Source organism: Triticum dicoccoides, chromosome 2B, assembly GCF_002162155.2.
Source record: "Triticum dicoccoides isolate Atlit2015 ecotype Zavitan chromosome 2B, WEW_v2.0, whole genome shotgun sequence".
In the NCBI taxonomy this organism is placed as follows: domain Eukaryota; kingdom Viridiplantae; phylum Streptophyta; class Magnoliopsida; order Poales; family Poaceae; genus Triticum; species Triticum dicoccoides.
Window position 1 is genome coordinate 783,742,981 of NC_041383.1, and position 19,606 is coordinate 783,762,586.

The 19,606-nt window shown below is 40.2% G+C and overlaps 2 protein-coding genes and 1 long non-coding RNA gene across 9 annotated transcripts in view; 1 reads left to right on the forward strand and 2 right to left on the reverse strand.

Moving 5' to 3' along the window:
* The window catches only part of LOC119366277, a 67,987-nt gene that overhangs the window by 47,296 nt on the left and 1,085 nt on the right, over positions 1-19,606 (reverse strand). The window contains exons 1-24 of one of the 3 annotated variants that reach the window (XM_037631984.1): positions 17,537-17,820; positions 16,217-16,443; positions 15,991-16,096; positions 15,473-15,574; positions 15,329-15,388; positions 15,132-15,210; positions 14,873-15,026; positions 14,670-14,793; positions 14,167-14,344; positions 13,989-14,017; positions 13,331-13,479; positions 13,152-13,254; positions 12,893-12,988; positions 12,757-12,809; positions 12,508-12,631; positions 12,033-12,095; positions 11,889-11,948; positions 11,615-11,776; positions 10,936-11,006; positions 10,752-10,845; positions 10,378-10,514; positions 10,193-10,273; positions 9,970-10,075; positions 9,550-9,594 (exon numbers count right to left, since the gene is read on the reverse strand). In XM_037631984.1, coding sequence (XP_037487881.1) covers positions 9,550-9,594; positions 9,970-10,075; positions 10,193-10,273; positions 10,378-10,514; positions 10,752-10,845; positions 10,936-11,006; positions 11,615-11,776; positions 11,889-11,948; positions 12,033-12,095; positions 12,508-12,631; positions 12,757-12,809; positions 12,893-12,988; positions 13,152-13,254; positions 13,331-13,479; positions 13,989-14,017; positions 14,167-14,344; positions 14,670-14,793; positions 14,873-15,026; positions 15,132-15,210; positions 15,329-15,388; positions 15,473-15,574; positions 15,991-16,096; positions 16,217-16,428 — 2,388 coding nt within the window. In that variant the 5' untranslated portion in view covers positions 16,429-16,443; positions 17,537-17,820. Of the gene's footprint in view, positions 1-9,245; positions 9,595-9,969; positions 10,076-10,192; positions 10,274-10,377; positions 10,515-10,751; positions 10,846-10,935; positions 11,007-11,614; positions 11,777-11,888; positions 11,949-12,032; positions 12,096-12,507; positions 12,632-12,756; positions 12,810-12,892; positions 12,989-13,151; positions 13,255-13,330; positions 13,480-13,988; positions 14,018-14,166; positions 14,345-14,669; positions 14,794-14,872; positions 15,027-15,131; positions 15,211-15,328; positions 15,389-15,472; positions 15,575-15,990; positions 16,097-16,216; positions 16,444-17,536; positions 17,821-19,606 lie in introns of those variants that run through there. The other 2 variants (XM_037631979.1, XM_037631980.1) reach the window with 2 other exon arrangements.
* Positions 629-5,296, reverse strand: LOC119366275 (protein FAR1-RELATED SEQUENCE 5-like). 4 transcript variants are annotated; one of them, XM_037631978.1, is made up of 7 exons: positions 5,121-5,296; positions 4,140-4,211; positions 3,997-4,044; positions 3,809-3,907; positions 3,619-3,723; positions 1,125-3,522; positions 629-1,037 (listed from the first exon to the last, which is right to left on the reverse strand). In XM_037631978.1, the coding sequence occupies exons 1-7, from the start codon at positions 5,250-5,252 to the stop codon at positions 946-948; spliced, it is 2,946 nt and encodes a 981-aa protein (XP_037487875.1). In that variant the 5' UTR covers positions 5,253-5,296; the 3' UTR covers positions 629-945. The 4 variants fall into 4 exon arrangements, with proteins under 4 accessions (XP_037487875.1, XP_037487874.1, XP_037487873.1 ...); XM_037631977.1 differs by having other exon boundaries at positions 629-1,047; XM_037631976.1 differs by having other exon boundaries at positions 629-3,516.
* On the forward strand, positions 3,335-5,699 carry LOC119366280. Of its 2 annotated transcripts, none has more exons than XR_005175986.1 (4): positions 3,335-3,416; positions 3,628-3,730; positions 5,057-5,173; positions 5,310-5,697. It is a non-coding gene; the product is annotated as an uncharacterized LOC119366280 (long non-coding RNA). The 2 variants fall into 2 exon arrangements; XR_005175987.1 differs by having other exon boundaries at positions 3,337-3,416; positions 3,612-3,730; positions 5,310-5,699.

Below are 19,606 nucleotides of genomic sequence, written 5' to 3' on the forward strand. Positions count from 1 at the left end.
CCTTTTTGGGTGGTGATCGAAAGTGAAGGTTTTTCATGGTCGTCAACTGCAGAGTTTTCTTGATGGTCAACAAGTCTGGAGATCCTTCGGTCTTTTATTAGCTTGTATAGTTTATCAATGTGTTGGTTTTGATTCAAACAATATTATGTTGGCGCAAGATTGTTCTAGGTTAATGTACTTTTTGGGGCTGATGAGTTGTATCACCGTCTTTGTAACAGTTCAAGCCCTTTTTGTATTTGGGAATGTTTTTTCGCACGGTTTGTTTTAGTTTTACGATGCACTATATTGATTCATTTACTCAATTTCTATATCTTTGTTGGCTGAACGATTTTTCATGCAGTCTATTGATCCATTTGTATGTTGTAGTCTTTTTTCTATTGATTTTGGCTACATCTAGCTTACATCTGGTATTAAGTAAGTTCTCTCCTCAATATCTACTTTTATCAGCGTATAGTAATTCTTTATAGCTATTTTCCACATCTTATTCTTTTTCATTTTGCTTTCTTTAATTTTTTTGCCTCTTCTTATTTTGTTGCAGTGTTGCTTTACAGTTCCAAAGTTGTTGAAGAAACTTCCAAACAAGCAAATCTATGACTGTCTATCAAGGTATTTCAATTGCCAGCTTTTTCTCGCTGCTCTTTCTTGTCTAGTTTACTTACTGTATTTTACAAGTTTACTCAATAATCTTAAACATGTTCAATGTGAAACTTTCATCCCGTAAGGCACAAATAATGCATGAAATTCATGCCTCATAAAGTAGCCTTTTCAATAGACAGTAGGTAGCAAACAATGCTTGCCCTCTTAGTACAAGTCAAGTATTTTGTTCATAACCATCTCTTCCCTAGAGTTCCCTATTTTCCTTTCCCTTGTCATCTGCCTTGCTTGTCCTTTCTGTCTTATCCTATGTCCTCCTCAGATTCTTTCCGGCTAAGCCTCTGTCTTATCCTATGTCCTCCTCCCATTCTTGTCCCCTAAGCCTTTGTTGTTGCTGATTCGTCCTTCTTCTTCTTTCCTCTGTTCCCATGCTTGCTGCCATCCTTCTCCCCACTTGCATTTTTTGTTATTTTTAAATTCTTGAATTAAAGTAAGTGTAGCACAGGGGTACAAGATGATTATTAAAATACCTTTTTTCACATTCCTAGGGTTCGACTGCTTTCGTCTGTTGCTTCTGGGTAGATTGTATTCTTTGTCAAGGTTGGTGCAATTCTTGAGAGTGTGCCTTTCCGATCCACAGTGCGAGCATTTGTAGAACTTGTTCTGTTTTATTGCTTCGCGAATAGTTAGCATCCTTGTCCTACCCTTTGTTTTGGCTATATCTGGGTCTTGTATTGTCAGTGCCGTGGTTGTCCCCTCTTCACCCCCTGTTGTTGGTATGAAAGTGACTATTCTTGTGGTTACACTCTGTCCCTCATCTCCAGTTTCTTCTTCATCATCCATTTCTCGCAATCTTTTCTGTATCTTGTCCAATTCTCCCAGCAGATATTCATACTTCCTCTTCTTCTTTGAAGCTATTGATGCCACATGCACCAATTTCCTTGCTAACACATTGTACCTTAGTGTGGAGTTCTCTGCTGCAATAGCTGGTGTCTTTGCAATGTCGAGCTTGTAGTCATTTTTCCTCCATCTGTCAATGATGTACTTTTTTGGCATCTTCTCGATGTTGAGATGGATCATTACTCGTAGTATGTGTGAGCACAACAATCCATCTTTTTGGAATGTGCAACGGATGCAGGAGTACTCTTCTTCTTTCAGTCCAACTTGGTAAAACCTTTTCCGGCGTTCTTTTACAGGGTAGTTTTCAGCTTGGCTAACTATATAGTATTTGTCTTTTTCTTGCTCAAAGACATGCAGCCTTGTTGTGTCTGCCATTTTATGCTGAAACTTTCTAAATATTCCAAGGTTGTATAGCTCATGCGCTTGCCTTTCTATGCTGTATTTTGACCAGAACGCTTTGCTTGCAACCTTCTTGTTTCTAGAAACATGATCACATTCTTCTTCCCTGTCATGTACAACATCAAGAATCCGATCATACTCTCTTAAAAAGCTAGTAGCACTAAATTTATCTCCAACCCCTTTTTTGAAGAGAGAATTTGTTCCTTCACTTCTTGCTGTAGTTTGTATGAATGGGAAGAATTTGTCCTTGAAATACACCGGTATGAACTTTTTCCTGTTTTCCCACATGTCGCTGAAGTACTTTATGTCGTGTACTTGGTACTTTTCAATCATTTCTCGCCATTGTGTTTCAAATTCTTCCACAGTCAAAGAGTTGTCCACAATGTCCTGAAAATCTTCATATAGGCCTTCATTAGCTTGGAAACATGGACCTACTTTCTCCTCTGCCTTTTTCTTTATGTGAAACAGGCATCTCCTATGGGTAGCATTAGGAAACACTTCTTCAATTGCTGCTTGCATAGCCTTGTCCTGATCTGTAATGATCGATATAGGATGCGTCCATCCCATAGCCATTAGGAATTGTTCAAACAACCAAGCAAATGTTTCTTTCGTCTCGTTGATAATGAAGGCACAAGCAAACAAGTATGTGCTACCATGCGGGGATATTCCAACAAAGGGTGCAAACGGAAGGTTGTATCCGTTTGTCACGAATGTAGTGTCAAAACTGATGCAGTCACCGCAAATGTCATACATCATTCTTGACCTAACATCTGTCCAGAATAAGCTTCTCACTTTATTATCTCCATCAAGCTCAAATGAGTAGCAAAACCCAGGATTTTCTGCTTGCTTCTTGTTGAACATGTGCACTACTTCCATCATGTCAGAGTTTGTGATATCTCTATTTATTGTTGCTGCATAGTTAGTCACATGCTTCTTTGTGTAGGGAAGATGAGCCATTCCTCCTCTCAAGTAAGCTAGGACAGCAACAATCCTTCTTGTTTCCAGGTTAGTATGCTTCAAAACCCGTATCAAGCACTTCTCTTCATCCGACATGTACTTATGTGACCTGAAGAATCTACTGTTTGGTGTTAACTCGTGGTTGTGTTCGAGTTGTTGTCTTGTAATTTCCCAAAAACCTCCTTTCTCTGATATGACCACCACAACTTTACAATCAGTTTTAGCAATAACTGTACTTTTCCTCGTGGGCACAATGCATTCTGTCTCTATTTCCTTTGTTTTGCCCCACTTGTTGCACTTCATAGTGATCCTTGTGACCTCGTTGTTCCTCTTCTTGCTTGTTGTTCTGGAGATTGCTACAGTAGCCACTGAAAAGCCTGCCTGTTTTGAGTAAAAATTTATGTATTCCTGAACTTCTTCCTTTGTTTTGAATTGCATGCCTAATTGTGGCTTGAAATTACTTCTAGTGTTCATCAGATTGCCTTCTGATGCAGCATCTTGTTCATTTTGCAGGAATCCCTCAACGTCTTCTTCATCGAGGAATTTATCATCTCCGTCTTGTTCAAGTGAGTGTTCCGGTTCCTTTCTTTCTCCTTCTTCATTGCTATGGCCTGTGCTTGAGTTTGTTTTGCCTGCTGCTCCTCTTATGTCAACATCATCAGGCTCCTGCAACTTTAGGGTTTTGTGTTAGTTTTTTCTCCTGATGTAATGTGTCAACTTTCTCTTATGTTCATCGTTTGTTCTTTCTGAAGTTTTTGTAGTTTGTACCTGTTGCAGATTCACGTTGTAGAACAGGTTCGTGTCCCATGGATTAGTTTCTGCTCCTCCATCTTCACTTGCTGCCACTTTGTGATGCAAGACTCCCTCTAGTGTCTGCAAAGTATGTCAGTATAAAGAATGTTACTGTGTTTCCTTTGGTATTTCTTGTAATTGTTATTGAGCGGATATCTTTGTTTACATTAGTGTCTATTGTTGTGTTGAAAGTATCATCTGCTTTGCTCCTGGAGTTCTGCTCAATAGTTCCCATAATATTCATCGATGCATCTCCTGAGTGTACCTGCATGAGATATCACACCTTACAATTAAGACATTTTTGTATCATCTTTTTGCAGTAGTTGATTTTTTGTATTTTTTGGAATTTCTTACCTTGTATATAATGTCTGAATGAAGGAGGGCAGTGAATGAAAATTGATCCTGCAGCATAATCATTTCAGTATTTTTTTTGCAAACATATTGAACAAGCTCATGCAGCATAAATGAAGGGGAAAAGTTTAGCTACTGTATATTACATTGAGTATCAGTTCTTCTTGTGACAGTCTCAGTAGGTCTTCTTCAGCTAGTACCGTCATCATGCTCCTCTCCTGAACCCATTTTTAAATAGAAGAACGTCAAGAATTTTGCGTTGTAAAACTCTATAACTACTCTAGTTTTTACTGTTGGATTTACAATGTGAATAACTGCTTATTACAAGTTAACTACAATAGTGTTCACACTAGGATTTTTACATTTTGTAAAGCATGGAATTTATAGTAGTTTTTACACTTTAAAATTACACTGTAAATATCTGTGGAATATACACTGTAAAACATGTTTTTACAATGCAAATTTACAATGGAATTTACACTGTAAATATTTGTGGGATTTACACTGTAATTTATGTTGTTACACTGTAAGTCATGTTGTTGCACCGCATTTCCCACTGTAAAACATGTTAATTTTACACTGTAAGTCATGTTGTTACACTGCATTTACCACTGTATTTCCCACTGTAAAACATGTTATTTTACAGTGGAAATTGTGTTGTTTTTCCACTGTAATTATATGTGGGATTTAAACTGTAAGTCATGTTGTTACACTGCATTTACCACTGTATTTCCCACTGTAATTCATGTTATTTTACAGTGGAAATTGTGTTGTTTTTTCACTGTAATTACCACTGCATTTACCACTGCATTTCCCTCTGTAAAACATGTTATTTTATAGTGGAAATTGTCTTGTTTTTCTACTGTAATTATATGTGGGATTTGCACTGTAAGTCCTGTTGTTACACTGCATTTCCCACTGTAAAACATGTTATTTGACAGTGGAAATTGTGTTACTTTCCCGATGTTAATCTATTGAACAGATGCCATGAACAGATCCCTAATTTGATGTAATTTCCTAGGAAAACAGTAGATGCTAATCTATTTTATTTTTGTACTTGAAGGAAATCCCTCCCCGATCTGTTCATGCGAGAGGTGGGGAGAGTAGTGGGATGTTTTTTTGCTGACCTGTGAATCCTGACGCTGATTCCCCTCTGATGATCTTCCTTGATGCTCGTCAGGTACAACATCTTGAATTCTCTTCTGATTTGTGTTTGAGCTCCCTTCTTCTTCTACCCCATCGCCCATGTCCGCCTCCATGTTCTCCCTTCTTCTCTTCTCCCCCTTTCTGATTTTGCTTTTTGTTTGTGTTGTTAGGTGAGATCTGTCAAGTGGTTTGCGGGAGGGGTTTGGCCCTATTTCGTGCGTTCCAAGTTGGTCACCTGCTGTGTGGGCCTGGAGATCGACAGAGGATGGGGTAGGACCCTGATTTTTCTGGAGTGGGTTATTGTCGAGGGTTACCGGGTCAAATTTTTTCCCCGACCCGTTTTGGTGTTGTTTTTCCGCTGTCGGATGTTTTTTGTGGCTGTACAGCTGTCATCTGTTTATTGGTCTAGTTTTTTGAATGTTTTTGAATTGGAAAACATTCAAGCGTCAAATAGACACTCCCAAAAATAAGCCCACCTCTTACTTTTTTTAACAAAAATCTACTAAACAGTGTGTGCATGCTGGCTGTCCCGTGCGGCCAATGTGTGAGCCTGGTACATGCGCGAGCGATGGTAGCCAACAGTCCATTTTTAATACCGGGTTTACTTTCCTCTAGTTACAGAGCTATGCATCCATCCATTCACTATCATTAACTACAGTAATCGCTACAGTACTACAGTATGTTACAGCGAACGTGCATTTTGCTTTTGCACAAAAAATTGACACATAGTACCTTGTTCACGTCAGATGCATATGTCAAAAGCAAAAAAAAGGTTGGACTTGCTACTGGGACAAAAAAGTCTAGGCTCAACTGCGAGTCGAGAGTGTTGCAGACAACAAAAGGTCAGGCCCAGTTGCGAATTAAGGGTGAACTTGCAACTGGACAAAAGAAAGTCAGACCCCGGTTGCGAGTCGAGGGTGGACTTGCAACTGGGGCAAAAAATGGCCGGCCCTAGTTGCGAGTCAAGGGTGGACTTGCAACTAGGATAAAAAAAGGCCGGACACCAATTGTGAGTCGAGGATGAGATTGCAACTGAGACAAAAAAAATTAGACCCTGGTTGTAAGTCAAGGGTGGACTTGCAACTAGAAGGAAAAAAATTGGGCCACAGTTGCGAGTCAATGATGGACTTGCAACTGGGACAGAAAATGATCGGGCCCCAATTGCGAGCCAAGAGTGGACTTGCAACTATGGAAAAAAATGTTGGACCCAGTTGCAAGTCGAGGGTGAGATTGTAACTAATCCCAAAAAAGGTCAGGCCCTGTTGGGAGTCGAATGTTGACTTGCAACTGGTAAAAAGTCAGGCCCCAGTTGCGAGTCGAGGATGGACTTGCAACTAGCACAAACAAAATATCGGACCCCCAGTTATGATGCAAGGTTGGATTTGTAACTGAGACAAAAAAAGGTCACACCCTAGTTACGAGTGGAGGGTAGACTTGCAACTAGGACAAAAAAATGTCAGGCCCCAGTTATAAGCCGAGGGTGGACTTCCAACTGAGACAAAAAAAGATTGAACCTCAGTTGCGAGTCAAAGAGTGAACATGCAACTGGGACAAAAATGGTTGGGTCCAGTTGCGAGTCGACGGTAGACTTGCAACTGGGCAAACAAGGTTAGACTATCAACCGGAGAAAAATGTCGGGCTCTAGTTATGAGTCGATGATGGAGTTGCAACTTGGACTAAAATGTCGGACCCTTAGTTGCAGTTGAGGGTGGACTTGCAATTGGGACTAAAAAAGATCGGTCTCCAGTTGTGAATCGAGGTTGAACTTGCAATTGAGACAAAAAAAGGTTGGCGCTGAGTTGCGAGTCGAGGATGGACTTGCAGCCGGGACAAAAAAAATCCAGGCCCCAGTTACGAGTCGATGATGGACTTGTCATTGAGACAAAAAAGTGAAGACCCAGTTGCGAGTCAAGGGTGGGATTGCAACTAGAACAAAAAAAAGACAGGTCCTGGTTGCAAGTTAAGATTGAGCTTACAACTGAGACAAAAAAAAGACAACTCCTTTAATTGTGGACAATCAATTGGTAGTGATGGAAAAAAATTCATTAATATTTAAAATGGAATGGAAAAGAGAAAAAGAAAATAAAAAAATCATGAACTAAAAAGTTTACAAATTTGAAAATAAAAGAAAGAAGGAAAAAACAAAAAATCAAAAAATTGCTTGTGGCCGCAGCCCACGCTGAGAAAACACTCGATGGATGTGAAAAAGAAACAACAGCATGACAAGACCCTGCACGAGCGACGCGTATATTGTCTACAAAAAGCAACACATACAGAGACAACGTCAAACAACAAAAAAGAACCAAAGAACACAAATCTTGATGTCTAAATCGTGTGTTTAGAAAGTTAGATGTGAGATAACTATTTCACATCTAGATGTGAAATAGCAAACCTGGCGAAGAAAAGGGGATTAAGGATTTGGTAAACGTGATTCACGGGTCTTGTGCTTTGAGATTCGTTTCTCCAGGCGCTAGAGAGGGTCTCACAATCGGTCATGTACGACCCGGGTCGTATAAGATTTTCTCATCGTATGGCTGCACATGCGGTGAACAGTTGAGGGTAATGTCTGTCCAAAGCAGCTCATGCGCACTACATTGTGGAATTCTAGCAAAAAACTAATACGCACTACGTATGGAATGGAAGGAGTACTACATTATGTAAAAAACGAATGGTATTTTTTACTGGTACACTGTCGATTTACTGCTCCTAAGAATTTCTCATTGGGTTGCATGGACGATGCTGGAAAGGAATACAACAAATGTGTGACCGAAAAGATGGCGGGTGGCGAGGGGCCGGGTTGATGGCGACTGAAGCAAGCGTGCCGAAACAATGTGTTGGTCCGGAACAATCCTTATTGATCGAGGTAACTGTAAGAGAGGAATAGAGAGGAAATTGGTGACATTGTTGATGTATTGCTTAAGCCTCGTGGACATATATATATATAGAAGTATATGATCAACTTGAAATACAAGACAAGGTAGAACAGATCCTACGGTATCCTATCTTTCATAACTAATCGCGATGCTTAGCACCCCCCGCAGTCACAACGGTAGTGACACAGACGATGAGAATGAAGAAGAATCCGAGAGTAAACGGCGGACATCCCCCCACAGTCGTAATGGTCAATGCATCGCGGAAGTCGTGGCTGAAGTGGAAACCGACTAGGTTGTTCATGCAAGGCACATGATGCACCAATCGTCGAGCATTGAAAGGAGAGCGTGTACATAGATATTGCTATTGGCCTGCAGAACCAGACTACTCTAGCTTTTAAACCATCTCCAAGGCACGACCACAAACGGGCATCCATTTTGTTCAGATTTCGTCCGTTTGAGGGTGGCAATGGGACAACACAGTTAGGTACTAGCGCAGTTTGTGTTGTAAATGGTTCGGTTCCATGGTCTATTCATACAATTGGACAGTTGGTTCTGTTTTTAAAGAAAAAGAGCAATGGGTAGGAACATGGGAAAGATGGCAATCATATCTTAGCCCTTGGTTGCATGCTTTGGATGGTCAGATTAGGCCCAACTGCTTAAGTTGCAGTTTTAATGTGTCACTGCACCTGATTTGATCTATCCGCTTCCTATTGAGTAGATGCCAACTACTCTGCCAAATGCATGCATGTGTTTGCTAGTTCAAGTTTTATTATGAAAACATATGCATGCAACATGGAACATAAAGTTGAAACATATGTTTGTTCAACAGACATGCAGGCAAGCAGCGCTCCATATATACCATGTCCGGTTTGATTCCAACATATTTCAGTACCCGAATCCACATCCATACAGCTCCCCAATCCGATTTCCTTTTATGAAATATGATATGTTTTGGGTTCACTCCGGTTTCAGTCCTAAGAGCAGCAGAAGGTACGTGTTGATTGAGAGGATCAAGTGAATTTTGTTTCATTTGCTCCTAATCTATCTTAAGTCCTTTTGTTGTTTCTTTTCTCATGCGCTTGTAACCACTGGTCATCCCAGTGTTATGTATGGTGTGAGCAATTCTTTGCACTATTGGTCGGTGATTCTTCGGGGCATTCTGTCTAAAAAAACATGCATGTGGTACCCCATAAGCACACCAAACTATCTTCATGAGCTAGTGATAGAACATGGTAATTAGAAACATCCATTATCTCCCATAACAAATTTCACAAATGTCAAACACGGAAAAGATAAAAAACTACAATCAAGGACATCAACTCTTGCTGATACAATTCTCAAATTCTAGTAACCAGGTTCATGTAGCACTTGCATACACACGCAAATTTATTAATAGACAATACACCGCCCTGAAAACTAAACATTTCATGATTAAAACAAGAAGATAGATCGCCAAACCACCTGATTAGGCTGCCCGTATGAGCAAACCATTCCAGGGCTGACTTGTTAATGGAGAAGGATATGTTGCCTTTAGCCATCAAGGCAGGCCTAGCCGACGGTTGCCTGGACGAGAGAAAACAACCTGCATGCAGATATATATTATATGTCAGCCACTCAGAGTGCCTGGAATGTGAAGGCTCAGACATAATTATTTTGGCAATGTCTTGAAACTTTTACCACTAATATTTTAATTTGATATATGAAAAATCACACAATTAGGTCTTCCCAAGAAACTCACTGTCACCATATAAAATTTTATTAATTTCATCATTTATTGCAATGAAAATAAATGGTTGCTGTATTTGGGAGACCCTGCTGATTTCCAGTCATATTTTTAGGATCCGAGGGAGTATATGACTTCCATTTGTCTGGAAATAACATAGGTAATCATATGGATGTGGATTCCAGTCATATTTTTAAGATCCGAGAGAGCATGTATACATACGTAAATACGTACCTGGTAATCTCCAACTGCTCGTGACTTGAAACCAGCCGCAGAGTACATGAGGTAAAACTCCCATATACGGATGAACTTCTCATCAAAGCCCAGTTCCAAAACTTGACTGCAAGAAAACGAAAGCAGTAAGAAATTAATACTAACTGAGCAACCAACTGTAACAATATATGTATATAATTGCCACAGCAGCATTCTTCTATAGTGAATGACAAGTGATACTTACTCTTTGTTGGCCATGAAGTTGTCCCTCCAGTGCATCAGAGTTGTGTAGTAATTGGGCCCAATATTCTCGACATGCTCTATGCTGTACCCAGTGTGCAACAAGGTTAGGTAGGGTTTAATGGATGGAGATCCATCCATGACCATGAAGTAACCAATCAATCATTGATCAATTGTTGTAAAACGTACCTGAACCTTGATGACGTGGTCATGGCAGACATTACACGGGCCAAAGAAGGAATGCAACCGCCAGGGAATATGTATTCTTTGACGAAGTGTGGCCTTCTTCTGTATTGCTCGTACCGTTCCTCTGCAATTGAGATGAACTAAACACATATGTATAATGGTTAGTTCATGATCGTGTAAACCTAAGGTCTTGCTTGGATATATATGGTAAGGAGTATCTTTCATTTGGCTTTCTGCCAAATCAAAAAGAATAAGGCCTAATACTTGTTCTTATGCACCAAAAGTAAGGCATACACTACTTTAGTTGCGGTTCTTGATGATATTGGAATTCAGCCGTGAAATCATTTCGAAATATACTTAGTTGTCGATGCACTAACCTGGAGGACCAATATGCCATCTTCAGCCAAGTAAGACTCGCAGCAGGCAAAAAATTCGTCCATGTATTCATGGCCAACATGTTCGATCATTCCACTGATTCACACCAGAGGATTACGTAAGTATAATCACGCACTTGGGTGGTGTCGAAGTCACAAAACGCATCCATAATATAGTAGTACTTACCAGCTTATGATAGCGTCATACTTGTAAGGTGGTATTAGGCGATAGTCACACAACAGAAAAGTTATGTGGTCCTAAAAATTAATAGCAATAGATAGTAGAATTGTTAGCTAGGATTTCACCTTGCCGAAGCTGGGGACAAAAAGAAAATACTAACTCTCCGTGCATGTCTATATAACCAGAAAATAAAGCGGTGTGCTAGAAAATCTCAAAAACAAAATCTGACTGTTGAAGATGTAGACCAGCATAATTACACAAATTTTAACAGCCTAGATGTTAAATTAGTTTGTTTTTAGGAGAGATGTAAAGTCACCTTTTCTAGAATAAGACATAAAGTTACTACTCTCCCTCCGTTCCTAAATATAAGTCTTTTTACAGATTCCAATGCTGATTATACAGAACAAAATGAGTGAATCTACACTAAAAAAATAAAAGTCTTTTTACAGGACCATGCTTGCCCCTATCAAATTACATATTCACTCTCGCATCTTTATATCATCAGTTACACGAAAGAGTGGAGGTCTAGAGGATAAAAATGCTAAAATATTTTTTTTAGCGGGTAAAAATGCTAAAATATTCACACTACACTTTCTCAGTGAACAGATATAGTGGAATGGTAATTGCTGATAAGCTTGTAAACTAGACAGGTATTGTGTAAAGGAGGAAGTAACATAGAACTAACCTCTAGGCCAGCTTCTCTTACTTTACTCTCGGCGTATTTAAGCTGCTCCTCCGACAAAGTAACTCCAGTGTATTTGCAGCCAGTTTGCTTAACCACTTGTATTGCTAAACTTCCCCAGCCGCTACCGATATCAAGAACATGATGCTCCCTCTCAACTTTAGCCTTTGTTAAATATACATTTTGCAAGAATGAAGTACCATCAGATCATTTTCACAACATTGTCTAACTAGTAATCAATCTAATCACACGATCTCTGGAGATATGGCGGTATTACCTTGTCGATTAGAAGGCTCAGTTTACGTTGCTGGGCTGCTTCTAAGCTTTCGTTCTCCATCTATCAATTAATTTCAGTCCGTGAATTAATAAAATTGCCCTACAAAATTTACAAGCTGCGGAAAAAATCACAAGATTTACAAACCTTGAAAACTGCACAAGAGTAAGTCATCGATTTATCCAGAAAAAGCGAGAAGAAATCATTACTCTGTGCACATATACAAGAAGAAAGATAGAACTATTAGTACTATTTGGTACCCCATCTGTCCCATAATATAAGAGCGTTTTTGACACTACTAGTCTGTGCACACACTACCTCCGTCCCAAAATAAGTGACTCAACTTTGTACTAGTGTAGTGTTAAAAACGCTCTTATATTATGGGACAGATGGGAGTATGTTATTATAGATGCATGGAAAGTAATTAATTATAACAAATCCTTTTGATAAGGTTTGGAACACAAAAATTTCAACTCGATAAGATTTGCAATAATTCTGGTACTCCCTCCGATCCATACTTTGTACTAAATGAATGACAATTAATATGGATCGGAGAGAGTATTACAAATTGACCTAAGCAGCTAGTTATCTCAATAACAAAAGAAGAGACATGAGGACTGACAAGATCATAATGCTGAGAGATGTTTCGACGAGTTTGTGTTGCGGTGTTCTTCCTCGAGGCGTGGCGCAAAACGTATTTAGCATATGACAACAGAGCCATTACATAGAAGGGTGACCCCCAATGCCTGCAAACCAAACAATTTTGTGTACCTGATCAGTCACACGCATAGATTCATAGGTTTTACTTTGTTTTTATATTAAAAGAAAAAAAGAGGATAGGAACATAGTGGACAATTGAAGGTTTCAGAACCTTTTTCTGGCAATGCCGCGGCTCCTACGCTCATCTCTGTTAGCAATGAGAATCTGCGAAGAAATGGATCATGGATTTGATCTGAAATGAAGAAATACCTCTACCAATAAGCTCATGGGCTATGATATAGTTTTACCAGGATAAAATTCAGAAGGCCTTTTCTCTTGTCAAGACAAGAGAAATAGCCGTTAATATAGGCTTCTCCCAAGCCGATCTCTCCTTCTGTTGTAGCCTGAAAGCCATGAGAGAGCTAGGATAAACATATGCACTTGAAATGAGAAGGTTGGCCAAAGCAATTGCAGTGGAGCTTATAAGAAATTAAGAATTATGCATAAATGACCAATCAGAAAAAATTAAAGATGCATGTGTAGGCAGAAAAAAGAAGAGAAGATAACCTTCCAATAGAACAAGGGGTCATGAACTCGCACAACAGATTTTACAGGGCATTTGTTGCAAGCTTTACCAAAGCTGAACACACTACCTCCCGCTTCAACCAATCTGTACAAAAACTATTAAGGTGAAAAATAATCATAATTAGGCATTGCATATCATATCGACTCATGCAAGGACTCACATCAAGTTACCGATGGATATGTATTGCATGAAAAATCTTGCAAATGCAAGGCGTGCCCCAGCCACGGTCCATGATGGAATGATCTGCTTTGGGTACAACAGAAGCTCGCATTTCTTTCCAAGCAAACCTTGAGCTGCTGCTTTCCCAGCCTGTTGATTCAATATGACCAACAGAAATGGACCTCACATAACTAGTTCATGTCAAATGCATTCTGATTATGCGATTGAAACTAAAAGCGTACATGTCAGGGTGGTGTAAACAGCCCCAATAGATGAATAAAGGAGAAGCATGGAAATCTAGTAGCTTGGACCTTAAGCCAACTAGAGGTAAGCAAGGATATGGTTACTTATGGTTATGATAGGATTAAAACCTTTGTTAGAGTTTCGTTGCTTAGGGGCTATAAAGTCATGTCTCTAAACAGGGACAGCATCATACTTTTTGATCACTAAGCAATGGAATAATAAACTACTCCCTCCGTCCCATAATATAAGAACGTTTTTGTGTAGTGTTAAAAACGTTCTTATATTTTGGGACAGAGGGAGTAGTGACTATCTAATCGCAGTTCCTCCCGTCCCTTTTGTCCTTATCATCATAGTACGGTTCACTATGCACGATACCTAACTCTAAGGGGAAATGGACAGGTTGTCCATGCAAATACCTTCAATCCGTCTTCATGAAATCCATGACCTGCGACCAAGGCAGAACAGACATTTGAGATCAAATGCTTTTCACATCATTTCACACCTAACTTTAATGTAGTGAAAGTCTATCGTACATCTACATGCAGGTTGTAATGAACAAGCTATCTACAAACTGCAATTCATGAAACAGGTTACCTTGATATGCCCCACAGAACCACATTCCTCTCTTTCCCTGGATCTGATCAAGCTGAAGATAAGCCTTCGCCGCGGCCACAGACGGAACAGGGAGGCTTGTTTTCCATTTAAGCAGTACATGATCCGGAACACCAGGGGGATTGAGTGTCACCAGGAAAGGCCTGACAGATTCGATTTTCTAGAAAAGCAAAACAAAAAAACACAATTAATAATTATGTAATCCGTTCATGCTGCTGAGGTTAGGCTGAAGCTTCCATTTTGCTGTTATCCTGTGAGCCTCCTCTACAATGTGTTCTAACGTGATGAAACATCTTTATTTTTTATCCTTTGGTTCCTTTTCTTTTTGCTGGGGAGGCATGCCTAGTCCTAAGGACATCTAACGCGTACAAAATGGTTTCAGTGTCGTAAAAAAAGGCAGGGCAGGGCCATTTCGTCAACAAATGTGTCATCAATAAAATTAATTCATTGTACCAAACCATGCATATGAAAAGAAAAGAATTTACCAGAATTTGGTTTAGCCAGTAAGTTACAGAAAAGCCCCTGCTAGTTGTCCCCAGGAAATTCCAGGCACTCCATGCCGATGGATTTCGGGGCATCAGATTTTGATCGCAGTGGAGGTATATATCCCTGAAACGTAAACATGTCAGACATTCAGTAGATCAAACTTTATCTATGTGTTCATTTAGCAACACTAGGCAGGCTTTACCTTTGGACATACTGACAAGCACCTAGAATTCTCAGTTCCTGGTGTGTAGCTTCAGCTCCTAATACTTTCAGAGCATTAGGTGCATGGACCCCAAGGATGACACTGTCGAATGTTTCCTCTGAACCACCATTCTCCAAGACTCTGTAGCCAGCGGCTACCAGTGCCAAAACAGAGGATTGTTTCAGCCAGTGAATCAATAATATATATGATGACTAATTGTTTGTACAGGCCATCAACAAACAATAACGCATATACGTACCTCCATCAAGACTTGAAACAGATTTGACCCAGCAGCTGGTTTTAATTAGACAGCCCATGCTCTCCAATTCTCCTTTTACCTGCATTAATTGCAATGTTTGGTCCCTGTATTTGGTATTTTGGTTGCAGCTAAAACCTAAAGAGTATAATATTTACAATGTGCAACCTCTTTTGAGGCTGATGGATTGCAATACATACCTTGTTTACGTAGGACTGTGAACGAGGCTTGACAGTGGGCAACTGGGTGTGACGAAACAGCTGAGCGCACAGATATAATCAGCTTTCAAATGCACAAAGACAAATGCAATGGGAAAGGAGCATGCATACGAAGTAGCAAGGCACCTGAAGAAGGTCATTGTTTCGGCAAAATGACAGCACAAAGAAAGCAGACAGGCTCAAAACATCTTGTGGTGAACATGACCACATGCCTGTGCAGACTGGAATCTGCACCAAATGTACATTTTCGTGTCACTAACTCAAAACTGCATAGATAATTAACACGCAGTCCTAATCACAACACAATGTGTGCATACTCAAAATTTTCTGTTCTTTTGCTGCGGGAATACTGACAAGAATTTCTACAAGCTAATGACCAGCCTTACCGCCCCCTGCACCCATGTTGGTGTGAAAACTAGTCATTGAGGAGTAGGCCCAGATTTTAGTTATAATTTGAATATTTCATCTAAATTTTCTGTACTTATTTGAAAAGTGTAGTTTCTCTTCACAGTTTTACATGCCTATTCAAAAATATGAAATATAAAAAATTGAATACAGAATTCTGATGCGAGATCTTGCCAAATGAAGGGTTGCTGGATACACTAAAAGATGACATAAGCAAGTAGATTAGATAGAAGCAGTACAAGATAAGCCTCTTGAAATGATAGGGAATATCCGTGCGACTGAATGAACTGCCCCAATGTCTCATTACGGTTCAGATCAGGGTTGTGTTCGTGGTCCTCCAGGTACCTTCATTTCAAAGATCACACCAGCGAATTAACTGTCATCATATAGTATAAACAAAAGGCATCCAGCTACGAACGGAAGTATAATATATGCACATGAGAACTGGGGGACTAGACTGCTTACGTCAGAGCATCATTCTTGAACTTGATTATCTCACGGACCATGCGCCAAAAACTGGGTTTCAGTATGTTGGTCTTTTGTGCCAAGAGGCCCGAGATACCGTTGCCATTGCCCCACTCACATCCTCTGCCGCCGCCTTTCAATTGTGTGCTCACTGAGAAAGACATGTCTGATCTCTCCATCTCCACCCCGAGCCCTTCTAACCGTTCCATCATGTGGGGATATGTTACCTACGTTGACGCATATAGCACATACAAAATCTTAGTGAGGAACAAAATATAGTATCTTATAATATAGGTTTACAAAGATTTTCCATGTTCAGTCCAGGGGTTAGGAAGTCCTGTACTATTAATCTTTTTTGTGGTTCTGTACTATTAATCAGAGTAAAAGAAAATTATCAATCAAGATACCATGCACGTTAATCAGATATAAAGCAACATGTACAACCCCAAGCATTATAGTACTATATAAAGACATAACAATCCGTCTCTTACGCAGTCAATGTGGCTCCTTTCAAAGGATAAACAACACATGAACGCACACGCTAAATGGACATGAATCCTAATTCTGAGACTAGCGTTGAATTATCAGACGCAAATAAGAACTCAGATTGCTGATATCAAGCCAGATACTGCAAGGAAAGCTTCCCACCATTGGTTAATGCTCTATGTGGCAAAACTTTCTACCTCTGAACTCTGAGTAAAACATTTAGATGCACACGCACACACGCACACACGCACACACGCACACACACACACACACACTCGTTGTTGCAGCGCGTTTCCTGCATAGAGCGCTACTGCTAAGAAAGAAAAGAAAAATGAAAAAAAATAGAAAAGTAAATGAAAATGAAAGAAGTAGGAAACAGAGATATGAAAAAAAGAAAATGTAAGGATAAACAAAAGAAATAACCATGGTGGCAACTAATCTCTTAACTGATATAAACCCGTTAAAAATGATTGAGTTAGTCAAGTTGAATGGTAATCTTTCGTTGGGCAACTGTTTGAACAATTTGTCTTTCCAAACTAAATTAAATGCCGCCCTAATACCTAAGCTAGTATTGCATCAATTTGCACATTTTACTAGAACAGTGCAGCAGCTCAAAGCACAAACGCAAATCCACACCCAAAATTCTCCATTTGAGCTATCTGCACATGAAATCAGACACCATACGATGATGATGATAATGCAAGCATGAGTTTTGTGCTTAGAGGCATTCCACCGAGCACCTTCCGTGCGCCGAGCAGGTAGGCACGAACAGCACCAGTTGAATACAGCGTGGGGGTGGAGCTATGGGTACAGACCAAGCCTGGATTGACTGACCTTGCGTAGCTACTCGATAATGGCGACGAGCTCACGGCTGAGGCTCCCCGCTGTCTCGGAGGGCCAGCTTCAAACGAGGGTGGCACGGCGATGCAGTAGGCAAACGCAGAGGGCTACGAGGAGGAAGCCTCGGCGGCGCGGTCGAGGCTACGTCGGAGGAGCCGAAGGTGTCATGGTGCGCCTTGTCGGGGATGGTGCTCGTTCTCTGCGGAGACGAGGAAGTTGGCCGCCGCGGCGGAGGACGCAACAGATGGCCGAGTGAGTGGGCAAGAGCATCTCCAGCCGGAAATTCTAAACACACGCGCATTTTAAGCGGGGGTGCTACCTAGTACTTCATATACTAGTCGTTGACTCGTGCCGTCTAGTAATCGCCCTCCTCCTACTTGTCGCCGTCAACAAGAGATCCTCAAAAAAGGCATAGGGGTTGGACTCATGAGCGATAGCCTTGAGCTACTGTTGCTCCTCCTCGTCAATGAGTGTGGGGTCGTACTATGGAGGGTGAACTCCTTGCGAGCTTCAAGGGTAGAGAGACAGAGCACGGCGTGGATCGGGTCATCGAACTTCAGCTCCAACTGGGATGGTGTCATTCACTTGGACTAGTGGGACGACATCCTCATCCTCCTCCTTCGCCCGAACAAGGGGGTTTGGATCCCCTGCGATCGCCAGATCCACTTCCATTGTGGGTAGAGTTTGAGTCAGTGTGCGTCATCTTGGGCTGAAGGTTTCATTCGGCCGCCAAGTTGAGCCAATAAGATGTGTAATTGCGTGCGACATTTGTCTCGGGCGTTGGAGGGTATGGAAGCGTAGGAGGCGGTGGGGATGAGTAAGCAGGCGGCTAGGGCTTTGCTGATGGGGACGCCTCATCATCAGGCTTTTATAACTGGGGATGAAGCCGTGCGGCCATCCAAATGGTTCTATTGGGGAATCAAGGGGGCGATGGATGACATTAATAGGATCATGGCTAGCATGTGATTATCAGTGCAGGGTGGTGCATGTGCGTGCCAAGCGCAACTTTAAAACCCGGTGGTGACCCAAAGAGTCAGAAGTTGAGCTCTTGTTGGGCGCCTTAAGCACCCAAAACAGTTCCCTGGCGCTCATGTGTGATGCCTAGCCGGCATGTGGTCCATTAAGGCTAGCGATCGCTGCAATCGGTCATCCGTCATCCCCTTGCTCGGTCAATCGGTTTACCTTGACCGTTGACTTGCAAAAAAGGAAAAGTCTGGAAAATAAAAAGGTTTGAAATTTGAAAAAAAATCCAACATTTTATAAAGGTTCATGAATCTGAAAAAAATTCAGAATTTTAGAAAACTTCAAAAAAATTAGCAACTAGAAAAATTTTGCGGATTGAAAAAAGTTCCTGAAATTTCAAAAAAGTTCACTAAAAAAAAGAGGAAAAGGTTCATGACATTTTTGAAAAAGTTCAAGTAGTTCAAAAAAATTCACAAATTTGAGAAAACTTCACAAATGTGGAAAAAGTTTTTAAATTATAAAACTTGAGAATAAAATCATAAATTTTAGAAGTTCAGTAATAGAGTCAGCAAAATAACAAAAAGTTCATAAAATTTTGAAAAACAATTCCAGGAAGTTAAAAAAAGTTCACAAAATTGAGAAAACTTCACGAATGTGGATTTTTTTTCAAAAGTTTAAAAATTGAAAAATAATTATAAATTTGAAAAAGTTCACTAAAAAAGTTAGCAAACTGAAAAAGTTCAAGGTTTTGAAAAAAAAATCACTAAAAAAGTTAAACAAGAAAACTGAAAAGGTTCAATGATTTGAAAAAGTAATGAATCTGAAAGAAAAAATGGTTGTGAGGTTTAAAAAAGTTAACTAAAAAGTTAAGGGAAAAACTGAAAATTTTCATGGATTTGAAAAAAAAGAAAATATGAAAAGATCACAAATTTGAGAAAAGTTCATGAATTTTTTTAAAAAATAAAAAAGTTCACGCATTTGAAGGAAAGAGAAAAAGAAAAATAAACAGAACAAAAATCTGTTCAGGAAAACCAGAGGCAAAAATGAAAAAAACCGGCCACTGCTTGTCTTACATGGAATACCAATAATCTTAGACGCATG